The sequence below is a fragment of the Passer montanus genome, unplaced genomic scaffold (assembly GCF_014805655.1).
Source record: "Passer montanus isolate IOZ18808 unplaced genomic scaffold, ASM1480565v1 scaffold45, whole genome shotgun sequence".
NCBI lineage: Eukaryota > Metazoa > Chordata > Aves > Passeriformes > Passeridae > Passer > Passer montanus.
The window spans coordinates 5,775,210-5,798,391 of NW_024369373.1; the positions used below are offsets into that span (position 1 = coordinate 5,775,210).

The 23,182-nt window shown below is 48.7% G+C and overlaps 2 protein-coding genes across 2 annotated transcripts in view; one reads left to right on the forward strand and one right to left on the reverse strand.

Annotated features, from left to right (window-relative positions):
- The window catches only part of CFDP1 (craniofacial development protein 1), a 61,344-nt gene extending 42,813 nt beyond the window's left edge, over nt 1-18,531 (reverse strand). Inside the window, exons 1-5 of the mRNA XM_039721384.1 lie at nt 18,267-18,531; nt 18,093-18,201; nt 17,181-17,400; nt 15,325-15,425; nt 1,553-1,657 (exon numbers count right to left, since the gene is read on the reverse strand). Of these exons, the coding sequence (XP_039577318.1) occupies nt 1,553-1,657; nt 15,325-15,425; nt 17,181-17,400; nt 18,093-18,201; nt 18,267-18,516 (785 nt within the window). The 5' untranslated portion in view covers nt 18,517-18,531. The remainder of the gene's footprint in view (nt 1-1,552; nt 1,658-15,324; nt 15,426-17,180; nt 17,401-18,092; nt 18,202-18,266) is intronic.
- Nucleotides 18,532-18,685: 154 nt separating this feature from the next.
- On the forward strand, nt 18,686-22,740 carry TMEM170A (transmembrane protein 170A). Its single transcript, XM_039721546.1, has 3 exons — nt 18,686-18,821; nt 18,906-19,076; nt 19,615-22,740. The coding sequence occupies exons 1-3, from the start codon at nt 18,686-18,688 to the stop codon at nt 19,743-19,745; spliced, it is 438 nt and encodes a 145-aa protein (XP_039577480.1). The 3' UTR covers nt 19,746-22,740.
- The last annotated feature ends 442 nt before the right edge of the window (nt 22,741-23,182 follow it).

Below are 23,182 nucleotides of genomic sequence, written 5' to 3' on the forward strand. Positions count from 1 at the left end.
ACAATGACCTAATTAAGTTGCTTCCAAAATAATCTCACTGAAGGAAAGTTAAAGAGTCCTTGAACTCATTATTTCTTCTATTGATTTTTAGTCTACTTTTTTCCATATCTGATGTTAATTCTTCAGATATCTGAACATGAACTCAAACTGAGCTGTGGGTATTACTACTGAGCAATCCAAGCTCCAGCAAAAGCAACCATGCCCCTTGGTGAGGACCAGGCTGCACAGGCCCACTGGCCACCCAGCTCCTCCTGTGGCCTGTGAGACAGGGGAGGAAACAGGGATCTCTGCTGAACTGGAAGGTGAACAGCCCCTGGAGCTTTCCCAGTGGGCTGCCAAACCTGCCTGCACTCAGAGCAGCAGACTGGAAGGCAGGTTTGAAGACACGGGACCACCAGCAGCATGCACAGTGTGGAGCTGCCCCAGCTTCAGCTGCTGCTCGAACAAACTTCAGCCACCAAAACTGCACAAAGAATGCCAGCCCAACCCAAAGCAAGTTTTCCAGCACAAAACCCTGTACACAACACGTAGATTACAATTAATGGGCTCTGCAGGGATGAACCCTTGTGCAGTGTGAGCAAGAGCATGAAGCCTGTGCTCATCTATGCCTCATTCAGCTCAGAGAACAGCAGCTGTCAAGGGTCAGGCACACACACACACTCTGCTTTCTCTACCCTGAGCTAAGTACAAGCTATGCAACACTTAGCTGGAAAAATGAGTGACAATCCAGCTGCAGCAAGTGAATAACAGCATCTCAGGGAAAGGCAGCCTTAACTCACACTGGAGAATTACTCCAAGCAGATGGGAAGGACAATGTATTTATTTGAGTGTTATTGTTTCTGTGTGATCAAATCATATGCAGCTTATGTCTTTCAAATATAAATGCAAACAACTGACTTAAATAAAAATCATCACTGGCACACAGAAGTATCTCCTCTGTTCCTAGGAAGCTGGTGATCTCCCAAGCTCATCAGGAACCAGACTGGCATCTCAGATGCACAGGGGACCCGACCTCCTTGTATCTCTGACAAGCATTATGATAATCTCAGAATTAGGTGTTAGAGCTTGAACAGAAAAGTGACAAATCCACATCAAAATGATATTAGAGAACATCAAAGAGGCAAAACCATCTCTCATTTAAATGCTCACCCAAAGTCTCTAAGAAGCTACAGCCCAGCCTGACATGGCTTTTTATAGCCCCGAGAAGCACCTGCCAAAAGAACTGCAGGCAATATCAGGAATGTTCCTTGGCTACCTGCAGTTTCACCAGGCTGCTTGAGACAGTCAAATCACTATCTCCTTACTAGGATGAATGATTTATGGGGATTAAAAAATTTGAGCCTGAACCTATGAAGTGAGTCACTGGAACTCACAGGCTGCCTCCCCCACTTCCCTCCAGCCCCAACCATCACACCTTCCAGGCCTAGTCCTGCTCCCACTGAAGGACTGCAGAAAACAAACACCATTAAATACTGCAGAGCCTGCACTATTGGCTCCAGAGCCATCTTTCTCACTAAGGGCCCATTCCCAGGCAGGAAAACCCCACACTCACCCCGAGACTGTTGGCAAGGAAGTTGGAGCTGCTGACTGCAGTTTCTCTTGCTGCTTCAGAAAAGATTTAGCTTCTTTTGAGTTTGAGTCTACTTCTTTAGTCACCCTGTTGAAGGAAAAGAGAAAAAACAGAGGGTAAGGAAAAGCTGTACTCAACAGTAAAATCAAAGATCCATCAAGGAAACACAGAAAACAGGTACAAGAGTCTCCACATTCCCCGCACAGAGATCACCTTCATCAGCTGCAAGCTGAAGAACACACATCTTGTTAAGATTTCATTCCAGTGACAAACCCCCTACATTCATGGCAGAAAAAAGAAAAAGAGTGGCTAATTAGAGCTGGGGGAGGAGGGGATGTTTTTTCTTTCCAACAAACTGGAATGCTTATTCATTCAAACAGGCCTGTCTCACTAGCAGCTACTAAAAGCTCTCCTCAGGTCACTGGGGGCAATTCCAGGCTCTTAATTGGACTCTTGATTTTCTCATTTGTTGGTCAGTGAGGCAGCTCTTCTGCCACCCATGTCTCACAGCCCACGGCACAGAGGCTTGGCAACATCTGCAACCCAAACCAGAGCAACGGGAGGGAAAGCTCTGACAAGGCAGAATGTAGAAATTTACTCTCATTTTCTAGTTAATTTTTGTTTGAGGCCCCGAGGGTGCAAAATATTGAACTTCAAAAAATTATAAATCAATATGGCATCTACAGCAGGGAATGAATTATAAACATGAGAAAGAATCTCTAGAAAACCACTCAATAATTAATTGTTAGAAAAGCCCAGCTACTTTAGCCCCCTCATTTACCATGACCTGCCTCCAGCAACACGCTTTTCACGCTCTCAGTAGCTCTTAATGAGGTTGCCCTGATTTGCCAAGCTAACAATTTTGTTCCCATGGAGCACAAGCCTGTGAGCCTCTCCAGGGCCCTGCAGCACTATGGGCACAGAGGCAGCCTGGCCCACAGCTCAGTCAGCACAGAAGAAGAATCCATCTCACCCCTCCTGCACCCTGGGCCTCTGGCTCTATCTGCTCCAGCAAGGATGTGCAGGCTCATCCCTGGTCTACACCAAATGCTGATGAGAGGCTGAAAGCCTGGCTGGCCATGGGATCTCCCCTGGCTACAAATCAGGCTAATCATTGCTTCCTACCCACCAACCTGACCTCACAAGTTCCATGAAAGAACTGGCTAACAGTCATGGAGAAACCCCAGGAGCTGCAGCCCCAGATAGGTTTCTGCTGGGCTGGCATCAAGGAGAGTGACACGGAGTTATCTGTTAACCCTGGAGGCACTGATGTCCTGTGATCTCACATGCACACAACTAGTGCATCCATGCCTCCATGCTGACAGTGAATCAGCACCTGAAACTTCCTTCCTCCTTCTCCACAGACTGCAAATGCAGTGGAAAAGGCACAAGAATAAATGCCTGTGCTGTACAACTGCTCAGCCTTGTTCTGCCAGTGCAGGAGGAGATTAACCCCATTTCCCCCCTGCATTGTCACATGCCTTTCAAACCACAGCAGTCATGTGGATAGAGACAATCCCACACTATGAATACTTAGAAGTGTTTGCTGATCAGATTGGGAAGGGAAGGGGTAGGAAAATGAGACAAGCACTTCAGGAAGAAAATAAAACCCCGCTACAGCATCATCACAGTTCACCCCAAACACACCACTCTTGCAGCAGTGGTCATGTCATGCAGCAGTCATACACCAAAGGTTACCCTACATCCATGGATTTCATTTGACAGGATAAACTTGGTGTCTTCATGCAGCAATGAGACAGAATTCCCCCCAACCATGAGGCTGAGTTCAGATCAATGCAATCACACAGTCTATTTATTTTCAAATGCAGCATCTGAACAGCCAGCTCTGACCCCTGCCAAGCTGAGAAGCAGCACTCTCTCTTGTGCACTCTGCAGTGCTGGCTCCTGGCAGGGTCCCTGTCCTCCTGTCAACCCCTGCACTGCTGTGCCATCAAAGCTGCACTCCTGGCATGCAGGGAGCACAGGAGCCACAGAGAGAAATATCAGGCAACCTCGAGTGTGCAGGAATCCAAGAGATGTAGCACAACAGCAAGCAAGTGTTCAAAGCCAGTGCAGAGCTGAGATCTCAGCACTTGGCCTTAAGCTCCTGTGTGTCTTCAGCCTTCTCCAGCCTGGAGACAGAACTAACTGGTGTCTCCCCTACCAGCTGAGAAAAAGAAAGGCACAAAGCTAAAATGAAAAACAGCTCTAGGGACTTGCACTCCAACAGAGTTAGCACACTCTTGGTTGGACCAGCACTACAAATCACAGCTCTTGGAACAGGAGATGCCCAGTCCCAGAAAGGGTGAAAAAGCAGAAAGCACACAATGTGTCTGGCACAGGCCTTCAGTGACAGGCACTTCAGCTATCCAGGGGCACAAGACAGGCTGCTACCCAGGGTTTACTTGTGCTTCAGTCCTCACACCCTCCTCCACCTTGGAGTACCACTAACAATGGCTGGGCACAAAATACAACACTTAGTTCCATTTTCTTTGCTCCCCTTGGCCTGCCAGCAGCTGCTCTAACATATATTTTTGGAGTTGTCCACTGCAGAAATTCAGCTGCAAAGCTGCATGCAACCTGTTCCACCAGGACTGCCCAGCTGGGGACAGAGGAATGCGACAGAAATGTAATTAAAAGTGACCTTTCAAGGCAATTCCATCACAAGACCCACTTACTGCCTCATAAACTGAAACAAAAGCTGCTCTGAGGCAGGCTGCTCTGGGCTGATGCCAGCAGCAACTCCTGCACCACTCCAAGAGGAATGACGGAAGAGTATTAAGGAGCTTTACAAGGTATTAATTCAGGTTATGCACATTTCAACCTTTCCCAGATCCCAGGCCAGGAAGGAAAAAGAAATCCTCTGCTCTGCATTATTATGGGAGACAATAACTCTCTCCATGTAGAAACCAAAACAATTCTTGTTCTTCAAGGGGAGAAATGGGAGTCATTAATTCAGCTGGAAGAAATCACAGTCATTACTAAGGCAAATTACAAGACCTTTCACTTTTAAATACTTGATAAATAACTGTTTGCCTGACTGTTTACTGGGATGCTATTCACACATTGTAATCCAGGACTAAACATGAAAATAAGTATATTGTCAGCAATAAAACAAGTAGCTAGTGTCTTGCCCACTTGCAGCCCCTGTAATTCACACACAAAACCACTCACTCTCATCACTTTGCCACAGAGATTTCATTACACTGCTATGCTGTTAAATTGCATAATAAGACTTCCAAAACACAGAACAGTTATTAATTTTTGGACCATGCCAGAGCCTGGTAGCACAGATGATGCTACTGTCTTCCATATTTACAAGTCATTATAAGGAAAACATGCTAGAAACTGGATCATTAAGTGTCCTGAATACTTACAGATGTCCTTCTTAAGACCCTTCATCTCTGATACAAGCTCAAAATGGTAGCCAAACATTCAGGCATTGCCATACCCACCCAGCCTGATGGTTTGGTGCCCAGTGGTGGGTATGTTAGCTCCAACTTCCACTGAAGAACTTATCACCCATCCTTTTACAGTTTCCAACTGAAATGCTGCACCCTAAGTGCATGGAGAAGGCCCCAGGTTGTGTATGCTGGGCACAAACCACATGAAGACAACACCTGCTGTCAAGGCTGCCCCAAAGGGGCTCCACAGAGCACTTGCAGCTCTGAAATGTAGCAGATTAATTTCAGAGCAAGTGGTTGATCTGCTCCCAGCAGTGCCCTTACCCACACAAACTGCTACAAAGAAGGAAGAATACATGCTGGAAGGAGCATTATGCTGACAGCTCCAGCTAATCTGCAGAAGGGGATTAAACCCAAATTCAGTGTCAGAATGAGTCTAATGCACCAGCTTGTCTGCTGCACCCTGGTTTTACACCCTGGTAGAGCTACCAGGGAGGAGGGTCCCAATCCATCACACAACACCCAGAGCCCAGGGCTTGCCCAGTGTGATGCCCAGATGCCTCCACTCCAGCACAGCTGAATCCAGCCCTGCTGGATTCCAGAAATAGAACTTGTGTAAGGGATGCCAAGGCTGCAGTGTGTCAGCAAAGTGCCCATCTCAGCAGTGAGCTGCAAAGTGCCCTGCCAGCCCTTGGAGAAGTGCACCAGCAGAGCTTCATCCTTGCACAGAGGGGAAATAGAGGCAGGATAAGGGCAAGCTGGGAAAGACAAACAGGCATATCAAGAAGGCTTGCAGGCTAATAATCTGTAGACTGCTGTGTAATAGCAACCTTATGCCAAAATCCCTCCAATTTACCCCCAGGTGCCCCAACACAGCTACATTCTCCTAACCAAAACACCTGGTGCACATCAGGCTGAGAAAGCACATGTTGGTATTTGGGTATAAGGGGACTTAGAGCAGAGAAGGCAGTTAAAACCTTACCCACAGAGCACAAAGGTACCCTCTCCCTGACCCTCCTGCTGAGAAAGGGAGAACAAGAGTGGAAGCTGTGGAAAATGCCAGCTCTTTACCACTTGTACTCAGGACACTCTCTTCGCTTGGGAAAGCTGCCCCAGTTTAGACCTGACACAGTTACAAAACTTTCCACACTATCTTAATGTTAGCTCTGGGGAATCACAGACCAAGAGGGACAAAAATGAGGCTAATTATCCTTTTTCAATATTCCCCATCTGTGTTTAGGCTCAATAAATAGTCCTCCAGTCTTCTGCAATGATCACTTAAGGAGAAAGTAATACTCATCTACAGGGGTTTGTTAAAAAAATTAATCCCTTTTGAGCTGAGGAATAATTTTTTTTATTTTTCTGGTGAACTTTTGTGCTTAATCTGCAATGTCCCAGGTGTCTTCCACAGACAGATACACTGCATGAGAGGCAGATCCTCCAGTCTGCAAGGTCCTGAAAATGCTGGAGTGCACAGATTCAGCACTTTGCAGGAGGGAATTAAGCCCTCACACAAGTGAACCTCCAGAACACATCTGCCTGCACACTGCAGATGTATGTATTTTATGTTGGATCACTTGCTGTAGAGCAGAGAGAGTTAAAATTAGCATGTCCCCATCACTTTTATAGTTTCAAAGTAAAACACTGGTTTTCTCCCTTTCAGGAAAAAAAAAAAAAAAAAAGAGCATTCCTTTTCAAACCAGGTGGAAGAAAATATTCCCTGGGAAACTCAGCCTATTCCCTGAAGCAACACAGACAAGACCAAGCTGGAATAACTGATAATTTTGTAGGCTGACTAGATAGGCAGAAGAAGCTGGCTGGTTTCTAGACAGAAGCTGTTGGCTGGTTTCTAAAAAGAATCAAATGTGATGAGAGCTCTCCTGCAGTCAGGCTAGGGCCAAGCTGCCTGCCTGGTGCTGCTCCTCACAGCAGGTGTGTGCTGCTACCCAAGCAGTCAGCCCAGGCTGCATCTCAAACCACCTCACCTGAAAACAAGCAAAGGTGAATGGTATTTTAACATCAATAATGCATAACCTTGTAAGCCTTGAAGGAAAAAACCCCAATTTTCTGTGATCTCCTGTATGACAAAGACTCCGTGACAGATGCACAGAAGACATCAGTGCATGGACAGTGCTGCCTCCTGAAATGCTGACCAAACTGTCAGGCCCCTTTTGGACTTCTGCAAGAGGCTCCCTAAATCCAGAGGGCAGCAGCCCTGCAGTTACCAAGCTCCCACTGGGGCTTGCAGTAGGTGGAGCATGCCAAACATGGCTCTCTGGAGAAGCTGACCTGCAGCCAGGGCATGAGCCTCCATCTTGTTGACTGGAGCTGTATTCACCCCAGTTTTAAGCATCTCCAAGTCTCTTTTTGCTTCACTGGATAAGTATTCCCTTGGCCAGCTCCACTGCACTGCCTCCAAGTCCCACCAAAGATCAGCATTAGCACGTCAATCTTGGAGGCATCCCTGTGTTTTAATTTGTACCTCTCAAAAGGATTAAATCAAGATTATGGAACACACCTCTGAGCTGAGTAATCCAGGTGAACAGATGAGCTGCTGCATGTGTGAGTGTGACAATCCCCCATTAATCATGACCTGCAACCCTCCAACTCCCCAAAGCAGCACAGTGCTCATGTCAGGGATGCCTCTCCTGCTGAAGGACAGGAGTACCACAGGTATTAAGAGCCAGGGGTTCCAAATTCACTTAGAGCTATGAACATTGGACACAAAGGTTACACAGATCATAACAAGAGCCAGCACACACTACAAAGCAGAAGCAGCCCCATGGGGGAAAGGCCAGACTAAGCTTGGCTCGGTTTGCAATGTGTTAATGAGATTGTATGGCAACAAACAGCTCTGCCTCCCCTTCAGGCTAACACAGAATTCCTCTTGCTTCACCATCTCTTAGTTACAGAAAAAAAAAAAAAATAATGCATCTTGCAAGCTGCACTTTCCAGCAGGGGAAACCCCAGGCCCAGTGCCTGCAAAGCAGGCTCTGCCAGCATCTCAGCAGAGATCAAAAGCCCTTTTCTGAGCCTGGAGCTGTCAGGAATGAGCAGCAGCTTGGAAACAAGGGAAACAGGCCAAGCAGCAAAATGCTGGGAGTGGATCTGAGGCCCCTGAGACGAAGGCATGAACAGAGGGACCAAAGAGCCCCTTACTAATAGCAGAAGAGCTCCTGTGAGACCTGAATAGGTCAGTAAGCATCTTCTGTTTTCAGATTTTTAAAAGCCAGGAAACTATCTGAGAGCCAGATAGAGAAACACTATCTTCTTCTGGAGAAGGGTGTGATTTTTATTGAAGTATTTCCACATTGACTTACACAGAACACAGGAAACTTACACACTGAAAAAACTGAAGATGAGATAGTGCAGTTTGTCATCGAGTTCCCAAAGCCAGTGCAGCACCCAGACACCCCAGATTTGAAAGATCCAGAAATGGCCAAGTTAATCTGGAGGTCAATCGATAATTTTGGATATGCTTTGAGACTCCTCCTGCCTCTGGAGATCCCAGCTGAGCCTTCTTTTTCATCACACCAATTACCAGAAAACCACACAAATGAAACCAGCATAGATAAATTATTTCCTTGAAAGCAGCAAGCCACATTAGAAGCCAGAGATGACTGTCAGGTGGGCATCTGCTCAGTCACCTTGAGAGTTCCAAAAGCATGCTGAGATAAAGGAAGACAACAGGGGTCAGCATGTTGGTGAGTGCAGGGCTATTCAGTAACACTTTGCAAGTCACAGCCCCTCTGAGCAGATGCCTCATCTGCACATCTACTAATGAGAAAATCCTGATTAGACACTGTTCATTAGCCCATTCCCCTTTCCCAAGCACATTAAGCAAACCATAACACGATTTATTTTAGAAGCAAGTCTTCTGGCTTAGAGTCCTGGCTAGATTCGATGTTTATGAAGTTACAATTTCTGCAGCTGCCTCTGAGAAAAGCAAAAGGCAAGTGAACCAGCACACAGCACAGCTCCTGCTCACACTTTCTGACCTCATCCCTGGGCCACCATCGTGCCAATCAGCATTGTACAACGTTGGCATTCCCCAGGGAAATTCTGAAGCATCAGGGAATGGATGCACAGAGGAAAGGTTATCAAAACGAGCCCCTGAGACCCTGTCATTCTTGAAAGGTAACGTATTTTCACTTAATGGCTTCCAAAAAAAATCAATGGTTGTATTTTAAATTGGAAAAAGCCAATATAAACTGTGGATAGCTGAGGCATCCTTTGACCTCTAAGAAAAACAACAGCATAAGGGCAGAAACAGGCTGCTGCCTACACTCCATTATGCCAAGATCAGCATTTTGGTGCTTGGTGGTAGAGAAGCAACCACCCACTTTTTAGTCTGCCACCTCTAAATAGTGGTCACATTCATATTCCATGTAATTCTGGTCAGTTTGATTTGTCTTATGGTCCCACAGCATCATCCCCATGCTTACACTGTTCAGATTAAATTTCTGGGAAAATCTTAAAAGCCAAGGTTTTGCACCATGCAAGCTTCTTTCAGAAAGTGGTATGTCACCAGAAAGTGGCTAGAGCACACTTCTCTAGAACACCTTAGCAAAGGAGGACTGAGCATAAAACCCTACTGACATCTGGCACCACCAGTCAGCCACACAAAACAGAAATCCTCAAGGAGTGGCTTTTCCAAGGGCCACTGAAATTCATTTTTCCTACTTTTTCTAACAATTCCTTGCTACTGCAATCAAAGCCATTGCAAAAAGCACATCAAAATATGAGTGGTTTCTTCTTCTGCTCCTATTAGCTCTGTTCATTGTCTTCCATATCCAGCCTAACAATACCCAACCACCTCATCTGGTGGAAGCTGTGTAGCACTTGCCATCCCCCTGGAAAAAAGGCAGGGCTTTCCAAATATGAGGCTTCAAGATACACATTCTGGTAATGCTCACCTGCCTTCTCACTCACAGGTGTAAGCAATACAGCAAAAGCTCTTACAAAAAAGCACACATGGAAGAGTCAAGCACATCAACCTTGATCAGATGTGCACCACACCACCTACAACATCAAGAGATGCCCACCCAAACTCTTGGTCTTTCTCCTGATTTTAAAAGCTACTGTGCTTCACTCAGCAGTGCTCAAAAGCCCACGAGCACAAAACAAATGACCAAGATTCACACCCAGCAAGAAGTGTGAGCATGCTGCCAACCCCTTGCATTAATTCATCCACTGAGATCCCTGAAAAGCATCACAAGGTAAGGAGAGAGTTCATGGTGTCACATCCTCTCTCACTGCTTGTTAGCCTGACAGCTCTGACTGGGCCATGCTGAGAGCACAGAGCAAGAACACAGATGGACAATTGCATGTTTTAAAAATTACCCTCTGTGCCAGCTCTAAATCTAGAGACTTGTGGGAGTCAATTCCCTGCTCTTTTTACCCATTCCCCTTGAAATACATCAGCAGCACCAGGATTTTCCTTCCACTCTTCTTGCTTTCCAGGAAAAAGCAGAAGCAGCTGCTACTGCTCAGACACCTACCTTAACTGTCTTCAAAGCAACAAAATAAGTGACAGACTCCCAAACTCCTTGGCTAACACAACCTTTGTTTGCCAACTCTGTCACATTTGGTTGGTCCTAGTAGTCATGTAAGGAGCAGAGAGGACATCACAGCCACTGATAAGGAATCAGAGCCTGAGCAAGGACTGTGGAAAGCTCAGGCTGTTCTCAGGTATCTGTTTCTCCTGCAGCCCTTTCCACCTGCTATCTCCTAAAAAGGGTCTGGGATCAAGTGGCTGTAGCTCTGGAAGAGGATAGCAAATTCAGAGTTAAAACAGTGAACAATCTAGGACACAGCTGTCCATCCAACAAGCACACAGGTGAGCTAAAACTAATAACAAAAAATCAATATTTCAGTAAGGAGAGGCAGCATAAAGAAATCCCAAAGCAGCAGTACTGTACAGCTGCAGAGAACTGAATTATAACCTCACCTGCACTCTGAGGTCAGCACTTCTTGGTGCAAAGGAATAAATCAGTCCTCCTCCACCAGGTCTGCACAACTCTGCTGAGAAGCTCACCAAGGTGAAGAGCTCAGCAACAACAAGAGCTGGACAACACCTCAGACTGGGCTCAGGCCTCAGCATCTCACCCAATCAGGCCTAGGGTAAACCTCAGTGACTTCACAGGACACCAAAAAAAGCAACTCCGTCCATGGCCTGTAGCTGTGCCTGCACAATTCCTGCTGTCAGTGTCATTCCTGTACAGAGACTTGGGGCACTGGCCAAGAAAGGGCCTTCACTAGCACAGGCAAGCCTCCTGACAAGAACCTGCTCTCAGTCACCTTCCTTCTTCTCCTCAAAAGTCATGAACTTCACCACTAGACCCCTCAACTTAAGATCCAGCTTAAGGTCCTTAAACTTCAACTTGCAAACAATCTCCTCTGAATAATCTTTCCTGAATCCCTGATGTAGGCTGAAAACCTGTGAAGCAGCAATACAGAATGAGCAATGAGGTTTTGTCCAGGTACATCCTAGAGGATAATCACTTACAAAAAGTAACAGATGATAATCAGGTTCTTTTTCAACCCATACTTCAGCTGTGGCAGATGAAGTACCAAATTCAGCCAGTATAAATCTCAGTAATTACTACAATAATTTAAGCTTTTAAGTATTTGGTTATATATCAGATACCTTAGGTACTTCTATTTTTAAGATGTCATAGCTGCACTGTGAACCATCATGTTTCCTAACCCAGAATACAAGCTGCCACTCAACCCTGCTCAGCACATGGACCAGCACAGCTTGTTTCCTCAGAGCACAGTGGTCACACAAGTAAAAGCAGTCCCACAGCAGCAACCCAGGGGATATTCTAAGTCACAAATGTGGTCTCTTACACAGGTCAATGACAGGGAGCCCTCATCCAGAGATGGGAGTTCATGTCTCACACAGAAAAGCTCAACACACTGTTTTGACATGAGTCTGCCCACCTCTTTCTACAGAACGATATAAACTTTAAGTACTCCTTACATCCAGCAGCAAGTGTGACACTGCTTGCTTGGCACTGGCCTTTCCTGCTTTGATTTGGCCCATGCAATGCCCCAGCTCAGTGTGGACCCCACCCATCCTCGTGAGAAAGGAGCTGTGACAGGAACACCTCCCCATTCACAGAGGGAGAGTGGAGCCCTGCTATGGCTTTGCTTTGGCTGCTTGGCTCATGCATGTGGGAAGCAGCCAAGTCACTGAAGCAGCACAAGCCACAGCTCTGCCAGCACAGCACAGCAGCATCAGTACAGCACAGCAACTCTGCAGCAGCAGGAAAGCATTCCCACCACAAGAATAACCTGTGTAAAGCTCTGGCTTTAAGCCACACAAACAAACCATGTGCAAGAAATACAAAGCTCCTAGTCTGGAGTCCTTTACTTGGAATCTGCAGCATATGAATAAAGCAGGGTGCTGAACACAGGTCCCCCATTCCTGAATTAGCACCCAAGCCATTACTCTTTTAACTTAGTTTTGCTTTCCACAAGCCAAATTAAGGTAGAGAAGATGTTTGAAACTAAAATCTGTTCTCAACAGCAATCAATAACCTGGCACTGCTCTTCCCTCACATGCTGTCCCACTGACACCACGGGGCCAGACCAGCTCCATGGATGTGAGCTCCACTCTGCTGCAGGCCCAGCTGGACACAAAGTTCACTTTCATGGAAAGAGCACAGAAGAACCATTTTGATGCACTGAGCACAACAGAGATTTAAAGAAAGACAAGGACCAAACCCTTTTGGAGTGCCAAAGAGAATACAAGCAATTACAAATCGCAACAGTTTTTCCCTGGCACTAGGGATGTAATTCCCTATTAATGCAAACACACGTCCTGCACTGTGAGGCAAGTTCATAAACCAGAGGCTTCAAAGGAGTTTCAGTCTCTTCTGCCAGGGAGAAACGGCTTGAACTTCCATTTAGATGCTGAATTGCCTTTGCAAATTGCTCTTGCTGCCCACAATTACAGCCATTTGGGTGACAGTCACCTGCTGCTCCTAATCTATTTAACATGAGTGAGACAGGAAAAGCAGACAAAAAAGTCTAACTGGAAAGTACTGCAATCAGTTTAAGATTGTTTCTAGTTCCAGGATTCAACAGCTTTAATTTTACAAGGCAAAATTATATCATGTATTTTCTAAAATTAGAAGCCACTAAATTAAAATCTTCATTTGGTAATTGTTAATTCTTAACACTCCACAGCTAAAGTTCAGCACTAGCAACTGATACAAGCACAGACTCATCAAAACAGATATTAAGTGCAGCAAAAACCTACAGGGGAGTTGACAAGACAAAGCCCCTTTACTACTCCAGTATAGCCCTGCAGCTGGAGATCACTTTCAAACCACTTCTGCTACTTCAATCAGGCCAGAAAAATCATACCATCTTCTTACAGGAGAAAATAAATTGTTCTGCAACAGGAGATCAGGGCTAAATGATCTTCTGTTAAAAGCTTCAGTGAGCAGACTGGGAAAATTTATGCCCTGAATCTTTCACTGCTTAAACACTGATCTAAATTCTTCTCAAGGTTTCAAAAAGAGCAACACTCAACAGTAGCCTCAAACCATTTAGAAAGGCAAGCAGCAGAGGCAGCTCTCATTTCAGTTCCTTCAGTCCAGAAATGCACACACACACAACCACCGTGTGGTGGCCTTTTATAAGCAAGGATTTGCCAGCTGCTTCCCCAGGCAAGGAAGTCAGTGCTTGGTATTCAGAGCATTTGCAGACGTTGGGGGGTGCAAAGACAAGCTCCTGCTATTCTGGAGAAAGAGGAGCCCTCTGGGCCTCATCTTCTGCCATTAGGGGAAAGCACCAGCAGCTGTGAGCAGCAAGTACACCTTTACCCTACCCACAGCTAACAGTGTAACCCATTTAAAGAAACAAAATGTAATAAACATAAAAGAATCAGCTTTGCATATCACAAAGATCAAGGAGGCAAAAAGCATTGAAGGATTTTTCTGTTATCAAAGAGCTCAAGAACATAACTTTTGTTGTAACTCTGGCACCAGCAGAAAACAGTGTCCCAGACCTCACTGCAAACCTTCAGTTGCTGGTTCTGTAACCAACTGATATAATAATTGAACAAAACATGTATTAGCCTTGGGGTTTGCAGAATTAAAATCTCATCACCCAGGCTCCAGCTATTGCCTATTTCATCAAAAATTGGTAGAAATTTCTACTGATTCCTCTGCAGTTTCCTAAGGGAAACAGTAAGCAGTGAGCAGTACAAAGGACACTAGAAAACCAACTGGTGCAGGAAAAGATATATTTTTCTTAGCTACAGTTCTTAAGAAACTACAGATAAGATACTGATGTCAAAAGCATAAAATCAGAGTCTTAGGAGCCCTGAACAACTTCTGTTCACATAAGGCAAGCAATGTTTCACAGGACAGTGAACAAAGTGAATGAATTAATCAGTGAATGAGGGGTATTCCTACGGTCTGCCTTGCCCAGGGAAGTAGCAAAGTCCCTACTATGGCTCACAGCTCTCCTCAGATTTTTCAAACAGCTCAGGCAGCAGTGCTAACATGAAAAGCAAGAGCAGCAGAAGCCCCAGCTCTGCCTCCTCCTCCAGATTTAGGCAGGGCGAGTGTTACTGCTGGGAACTGCTGCCCTCTGCTGTCACACGGAACAGGCCAAGTTAGTTTGACAAAACCAGGTTTACTGCTACATTTAAATAAAATCCCCCACGACAAAAACCAGCAGTTCACAGGGCAGTTTAGCCAGGCCCCTCAGTTCTGGTCTTATGCATTTATAAAACACCTGGACCTTCTTGCAGCACAGCCTGAGAGGCCTCTTGTAAGCCAAACTCAGCCTAAAGCATGACTTTACCCAGCCCACCCCCTTTGCTGCACGTGTTTCAGAGGCAAAAGCTCTCAGCTGTTAGTCTGCTCAGCAAAACACCTCTACTGCCTGCAAATCTTTTTGTGGATTGTGAACATCACCAGGGAAAGTGCCAGCCAATATCCTGCCCACAGCACAGAACCTGGACTAGGCTGAAGGAATAGAAGGTGTTACTCTCATCCTTGGGGGATCAGATGTCTCAACCCTGCCAGTGACAGTGCCACCAGGGAGCTCTGCCAGCCATTATAAACTCTGGCCAGATGGGGAAGCCTAAGTGAATTTGAATTACATTTATGAATGTTATGAAGCTGAGTAAAGACTGAGGTCTGCATATAAGGATGCAGATTTTCCTGATGCAGGAAAATCTTGGCCTCGTTTTCCCTGAGATCTGTATGTGCTCACAATGAAAGAAAAAAAACAGTGTAAAGAAGACCCAGCTCCAGCCTGCCCCCAGCACAGCAGCACTCAGGCTGCACTGGGCCCACAATGGACACACCACATCTGCCAACTTACTTGACTTCCTCACCAGCAAAATCGAACGTTTTGGTGATTGTCACTTTTCCTGAATCTTTTGGCTTCTCCTGAGGCTTATTCCCACTGTTCTCTTCTTCAGTCTACAAAATACATGAAGGAGAAAGCAAAATAATGCATTTGTGGAGGCAAGCCAAATTGTTATTCATTCCAAAGGGCCAAGGGCCCATCACAGACCTTGGGTAGCACTGCAATTTAGACTGGTGGTCAAAGCAAGTCACCCACAGACAGATAAAAGAAATAAATAAATGTCATTCCATCAGAATTAAATTCCCCATTTTGGTTCCAGGCTGTCATAGAAGCTCTAGGATTAAAACAAACTAAAACAAGACGTGAAATTGTAATAAATGTAGGAAGGAGCAAGAATACATTGCAGTGGTTCAGAAAGAAAGCAAAAGCCTGGAGACTTGGTTCTCTCAAACTAAGCACCACCAAGCAGGAAAGCTGCCAAGGTGAATTCCACCAAAGTATGTTTATTTTTACTCAAGAATAGAGAATAACAAAACTCATCAGCAGAAAAAGCAATGCTGATCTCCCTACTTGTCAATATTTGAGAAGGAAAAATCTTTATCAAGCAATTTGTCAACAATGCCTCTTAATTTACTCAGTCACAGCTACAGCTGCTAAAAGGATACATAAAAACCCTCAACCACTGTGAGTTACCAAAACAAACCCCAAATTCTTGGTCTGAATCAACCACACACCACAGAGATCTAGAAGGCAATGCAAGCCCAAGAAGTTCACAAAGAGAACAGAGGAACTGCACGTCCCCATGAATTATTCCAGGCTATGGAGGAACTTTCAAAGACATCTCACATTTTAGCAACCTGCCCATAAAAGCAGAACTGCTTAGAAGAAAATGCTCACTTCTCTTCTTCCCTCTGACTGTACAGGTAACCACCCCAGCTGCTCAGTCAGTAACAAGGAGAAGCAGGAGGGCTAAGATGAAAGCACTCTCCTTCCCAAAGTTGCAATCAAATACTACAAAACCATACCTGCTCCACAACCTCCCAACAGTCACAGAAAGAAGCTTCACACAGTCAGGACTGTACTCTCCAGGCAGACTCCAGTCTTGTGTTATTAAACATTTATTTTGGCTGACCATCTTAAAAACCTCAAACTGATAATTCTAGCAGCAGGGGCTCACTTGTGGTGTGTTCTTCCCTTCTACCACCTACAGCATGAAAGGCTTTGACAGGCAAACACATGCACTTGGTTTTACTGAGAACCAAATCCTTTCAAATAGCTACCACACACAGAATCCTCTCTCCAGAAAAACCTCTGCACACTGAGAGCACCTTGTTGGGGCTTACAGAGGACACAGAAAGCCAGATTCAATCTTGCTGCAAATGTGCAACATGCAGCACCTTCCAGACCCCCTCCACGAGGCTGGAGGCACAGAGATGCCAGCACAGACCCCTCTTGTTTCCCCACTCACACACACACACAAAGGCTCCTTTTTCTTTCTTTTTTTTTCCTTTTAAGCATGAGGACAAGCACAAGCCTCGGGCTGAGCTGTGCCCACATGCACAACCCAGACCAAAGCTCATCACTCCTGTGCCAAAGAGGCATCCAGGACCAGGAAGGGAAGCCAAGAGGGCTGTGTAGGACACTCAAAGGTGCTGACAGACAGCTCCAAAGGCAGCACCACCCCCAGACCTGGAAGGAAACCAGCACCTTGCAGTCTGGCCCTTCAGGGGATGTCAGTCTCACAAAGCAGAGGGGAAGGCCAACCCCAGCCTCTTCCCAGCTCTGTCCAACACCTGATGCCAGCCAGAGCCAAGGGGGCATGCTCCACCCCTCAGGCCCTTCCCACACCCCCTGGGTGCCCCCCTTACCTTCTTAATTTGTGTCCCTTGTGTGGCAGCCACAGCTTTGGGCTTCTGCCCTACATCACTGAGGAAACTGGCCCAAAGAGCATCCTCTTTCCTTTTTTCTTCTTCTTCTCTGCTTCTTTCTACTTGCTCTGCATTATCTGCTTCCTCCTCTCCATTCTGCTGGGCCTTTTCTTCCTCCTTCTCATCTGCCTCTAGCAAGAGACCGCCTTTCTTCCTCTTCCTGAAAGCAGATGCCAAAAAGAAGAAAAAATGCATATGGAACTGCTGCCACACTATTCCAGAGCTGAACTGCGAGCTTGGGTGAAGCAACACTATATTTCATATTTTTACTAACACATCCAATCTGGGAGGTTCCCTCTTAACTTGGGAATGTATGTATTTTATTAAAAGATGCTGCTGCTCAGAAAATAGAGTGAGACTGATGCAGGCAGTGCCCCTGAAGTGAACTGGCCCCTTAGCATGCATTTCTGGGAGTACATAATGTGCTGAAACACTGGCACAGGTTGGCCATTCCTGTAAGCGTTCAGGGCCAGGCTGGATGGAGCTCTGAGTGACCTGGTCCGGGGGGAGCTGTCCCTGCCCATGGCAGGAGGGTGGAACAGGGTGGTCTTTAAGGACCCTTCCAACCCAAACCATTCCAGGGTCCTGTGGCTCCGGGATAATGCAGGAGCCAGGAGGGGAGGAGAACCTGGACTAGACACAAACCAACCTCGGCTAAAGTGTGCATATATTTACATCAACGTGAGAAACCCCGTACGTGCATGCCCTGCACTGAAAACGACTCATATAAACAATCCTGCCGGGGAGGGTTTCCAGGCACGCTGTGTGCCGGGGCCGAGGCTCTGCTCCCGCCGCTGAAGCGGAACGCAGAGCAGCGTTTCCCGTTCCTGCAGCGCTCCGGCAGCGCCGTACCTGCTGCCGGGGCGGCGGGGGCTCCTCCTGCCGCGGGGCGGCCGCGGGCTGTCCGCCGGCTCCTCCTCCCGCACCAGCTCGCTCTCGTCATCCTCGCTGTACTCCGCACCTGCAAGCACACACCGTGAGCGCCGGCAGCGCCGGCAGCGCCGGCTCCCGCCCGCCGCCGCTCACCTGAGGGCACGTAGTCGTCATCCTCGGCCGAGGAGTACTGCTCCTGCTCCGGCTCCGACTCCGAGCCCGCCATGGCGCGGCCCGGCCCCGCCGCCTCGCTGCTCCCGCCCGCGCCCAGAGCGCCGCCGCCGCCCGCGCGCGCCCCCTGGCGGCCAGGAAGAACGGCCGCGCCTCCGGGGCGGCGCCGCGCGCGGGGAGGAGAGACGAGAGTCCGCCAGCGGGCCAGAGCGTCCCGCCGGGATCCCAGCATTCCTTGCGGCACACAGCCGTTCCCATGGCAGCGCGGGGTCAGGGCGGGCCCGGCTGCCCGGAGACCAGCGCTGATTGGTCCTGTGCGCTGTCTATCATCTTTCCACGCTTTCCATTGGCTGCGGCGGGCGGAAGGGGCGGTGGCGGATGGCGGCGGGGCGGTCGCGGGGATGGACAGCAGCGAAGCGGGCGGCGAAGCGGGCGGCGGTGGCGGGGGGCTCCTGCAGCAGATCCTCAGCCTTCGCCTCGTGCCCCGCGTGGGCAATGGCACCACCACCTACTCCAGCCCGCTCTCCACCTTCCCAGGTACCTCCATGGGCGGAGCGGCGCCCGCCGGGGCCGCGGGCGGCCTGCGGGCCCGGGCCGCCCTCACAGCCCCTCTCTCCGCAGAGATGTGGTACGGCGTCTTCCTCTGGGCGCTCGTCTCCTCCCTTGCCTTCCACGTGCCGGCCGCGCTGCTCGCCCTGTTCACGCTCCGGCACCACAAGTACGGGCGGTTCATGTCCGTGAGCGTGCTGCTGATGGGCATCGTGGGACCCATCACCGCCGGCACCCTCACAAGTACGGCGGGAGCCCGGGGCTGGGCCGGGCCGGGCCGGGGCTGCCTTCGGGAGCGCGCGGAACGGCCGTGTTCCCCGGGGTGGGGGTCACCGTGCTGGCTTTACTTCCCCCTTGCCCCCGTTTCAGAGCGGGTCTGTCCCCCGTGCCGAGCCCTGCGCGGGGCATTCCAGACGTGCCCGTGCAGAGCCGAGGGGCCGTGCACGTTCCTGAGCACCGGGAGGAAAATCTCTCCGAGGTCTGGTGCGGTGCCCAGAAGTGGGTAATGTGTGCAGCCTGGGGGTGGGGGATCTTGTGACAAGGGTCTGTCCCAAGCCCCACAGCGCTGGAGCCCTCAGCACAGTTTCAGCAGCTCTCCCATGGCTCCAGCAGGCGCTGGCTCTCGCTGAGGTTTGTCAGGCATGCCCAGCCCAGCACTCCCACCTGCTGGGGAGCAGGGGAGGCTCAGACCCCGCTGTTCTGTGCCCCAGCCTGGGGCTCCCCTGCACCCTGTGCAGAGCAGTGTCTGACAGTCACGTCCTGCCTTTCCCCCTCTCCACAGGTGCTGCCTTTGCTGGAGTTTACAGAGCTGCGGGGAAGAAAATGATTCCCTTTGAGGCCCTGATTTTTGGCGTGGGGCAGACGTTCTGTGTGGTGGTGGTTTCCTTCCTGCGTGTCCTGGCCACCCTGTAGCTCCTCTGGAGAGCACAAACCAGAGGGGAGCAGAGGACCTGCTGCCTCACACAAATCACAGCGGGCACAGCTCCAGCCCTGTGTTCTTCTGCTGATTTAAGGAATTGGGGCGGCTTGCTCCTGCCTCCAGCCTGGCTTGAAATTTGAAAAATCGTGAATTTTGTTACTTTTTGGTAACATTAAGTGCCAAGTGAAACTTTATTTCTCTGGAGGGTAGGAAAATGGCTGCCAGAGGAGGAGCCCCGGGTACCTTCACCAGGGATGAGCTGTAGTAACAGGAAGTGACTGAAATGTGACACCAGCTGTGCTGGGGTGGGGACAGGGCCAGAGGGACATCGTGTCCTCAGAGCTCACTCACCACTTTGTTGCTTGGCTTTCAGTGAACCTGAAGCTCTTTTAATGTCAGTTTTTAAATTAAAAAATTGCTTTCTTCCTGGCCCAAACTTCTTAATACCAGGTCATGGCCATAGTGGATTTGGGAGCAGAAATGAAGAACTCATTTTAGATGGATGAGAGTGCAGATTTGTGTCTGGGAGCTCTGGCTGTGAATGCTGCACAGGGGAAATGTCTGGTATAAAAAAGATTTTGTGAGTTTTATTACAGCAAAGCTCTTCTGGCCCTGTGAGTGTTTTCCCCAGAGGCAGAGTGGAATGGGCACTCCAGAAATGCCAGGTGTGCCTGTGGGCGTGCACAGCTCTCCCCAGGCTTGGAAAGAGACTTGTGTTTTCAGACAGCCCTGTTCTGTTTGACTTGCTGATGCTGCTGATGGCGTGGTGGAGCTGGGTGTCTGCCCTGATCTGGGAGTGGCACTGGGCAGCTTGGATGAAATCCCTGCTGCTGAGAGCTGCGTGGCCAGGCCGGGCTGTGACCTGGCTGTCCCCAGGGAATGCAGCCCAGAGCCTGCTGGGGCTGGCAGAGCTGCAGGGCTCCAGGCAGGAGCCTGGCTGATCCCTGTGTCTGTGTGAGCACAGCCCCACATCAGCCCTTCTCTGTTTCCTCATGAATTGTTTTAGTTTGTTGTGGTTTTAAGTGACTTTTACCTGAGTGGTAGCTCTGCACTTGTGCCCAGAGCTGTGCTGCATGGCTGGGGCACTTGAGCAGCTAACTGGGAGCTTCCTGGGGCTTGGCTCTTTGGGGGAGCTGAGGCTGAATTCCAGGGATGTGGCTGGGCAGTGCAGCCACCCCGAGGGGCTTGCTGTGCTCTGTGTTTGCACCCAGCTCACACCGTGTATGTGGGCTGCACTGTGTGCAGCCTTTCAGGGGCCTGTTCCCATCCCTGTCTTCATTGAATTCCTCTGGTTTCCAAACCAGTTCCTTTTGTACCTGCAGCATTTCCTGTAGTCATTTACCTGCCATGAGCCCATGTCCTCAGTGCTGGAGTGATTGGATGTGGCACTTAGTGCCATGGTCTGGATGATGAGGTGGTGACCAGTCAAAGGCTGGACTGGATCTTAGAGAGCTTTTCTAAACCAAATTGATTCTGGGATCCTTCAGCAGGGCACTGTGTCTGCCATGGAAAAGGATTTCTCTATGCACAGACTCCTCAAGAGTGATCTGTCAGTGGTGAGAGGTGTTTTACAGGAATTACTAATGGAGATTACTCTAAATTTTAGCCTATGTTAATTCAGGGAATATAGATGCACAGTTCAGGAAATAATTTAATGTGAATCCTTCTCCTTAGGTGGGTGAGGTCCAAGTGGTGTAACATTAAATCTGGATCTGTGGAGAGCCCTGTGTGCTTGTGCTGCTTGTAGAGAGCCAGTCTTCCTGCCAGTGCAGAAACAATGAAAAGGAAGGAATAAGCTTTCTTTCTTTTCCCCTTTCTCATTTCATATTTCAGCATGTGTACAGAGTGCACAGTTTAATTTACAGAAATTATCCTGTGTTTTCCTGGATGGATTAAAAGTATCTCATGGAATTTGAATAGGGTGGGTCTGGCTTTACCTTTCAGGTGACACGAGAAGCCAATGTCCTGGGCTCCTGCTGTGCTCTCCTTTACCCTGCACTGGTGCCTGGCACCACTCAAAAGCCATTAAGCTGATTGCAGCTGAGAAAGCACTTTATCCACGTGCCCTGTGCTACAGCAAGAGGAGGTTTCCTTGCAGGAACAGGGCTGAGGGGTGCAGGACACAAATGGGGCTGTCACAGAGCTCAGAACAAGTGAAAAATTGCTCAGTAAAGTCACTCAGTGCTGGGTGAACTGAAAACCTGCTTTCTATCCCTTTTCTATCCCTCTGAGAGTCTGTTTGAGGTGGTTCTGGTTTACTTGAAGAGTTGGCAGCTTGCCCCTGTTTGGAGCTGGCAATGTCTCTCTGTGCCTAGATGCTATGAAATTTTCAGGAAATTCTTGCATAAAAGGTGAACAATCAGCTGATTTGTCTGTTCATATTAGCACAGGAGGCAAGTTCTTTGTGTCACCTTGGTGCTCACAGACGTCCCCCACTCTGCTGGCTGCTGCTGGCAGCATCCCTCTCCAGTAAAACCAGAGCTGAACAGAAAGGAGGAGTAGCCTTGAGCTGAAGCACCAGGTGGCAGTTGAAGCACTGGTGGCAGTTTCCTCCCCTCATTGCTTTGGCCTTCCCTTTCCATTCCTTTATTCCAAGTGAGGCATGTGGAGGAATCCCTTCAATTTTCATCAGGTACTGGTAGACTTTGCTCAGTCAAACTCGCCAGAAACTGCAAAGAGCCGGCAAAAACATCAACGCTGAGGTGTCCTGGGCTCAGCAGTGCTGTGAGCCTCTGCTGGGGAGCCCAGCCACTGTGCTGGTTAAGGAAACACCTGGAGAAGCTGCCTGCCCTGGAGGAACATCCACTTACAAGCTCATGGCCCTGCTCCCTGTGTGTGACATCCCCTCTGCCCCCACCGGCTTCCTCTTGCTCACAGCTGCAGCTGTCACGAACAAATCTTTGTATGATTGAAAAGTCTGTACATTTTATTTTTCTACTGACACTCCTAATCCTGGTGGTGATTATCAGTAAATTCTGTAACTCGTGAGGTGAATGGATGTTGTGTGTTTCTTCTGCAGCATGACAAGGGGGCCTGGGTTGTGCTTTTGCAAATGAGCTGCACTCCTGCTTTGCTTGGGGCCATCTGCACCAGAAATGTCCTGGTTCTGGTGGGAAATGTTGTCTCCATTGGGAGCTGGACCTGCATCTGCAGCCAGGCACCACAGTCTGAGGTGACAGCTCACTGCTGCTCAGCTGGGGACAGGCTTAGCTGTCATCCCTGTCCCTGAGGGGACATGCTGGGCCCTGCAGCCCCTGGGCTTGGTGCTGACCTGCTCCCAGCCCCTGGGGCTGTTCCCACCCTGGGCCAGTGGCTTTGCTGGGCCAGCATTCAGTCCCTGCACACCACTTGTGCAGGACCCCACAACTCCCCTGCCTGGCTCTGGCTAACCCCAGGCCAGAGTAGTGCCTGCACTGCAGGCCCAGCATGG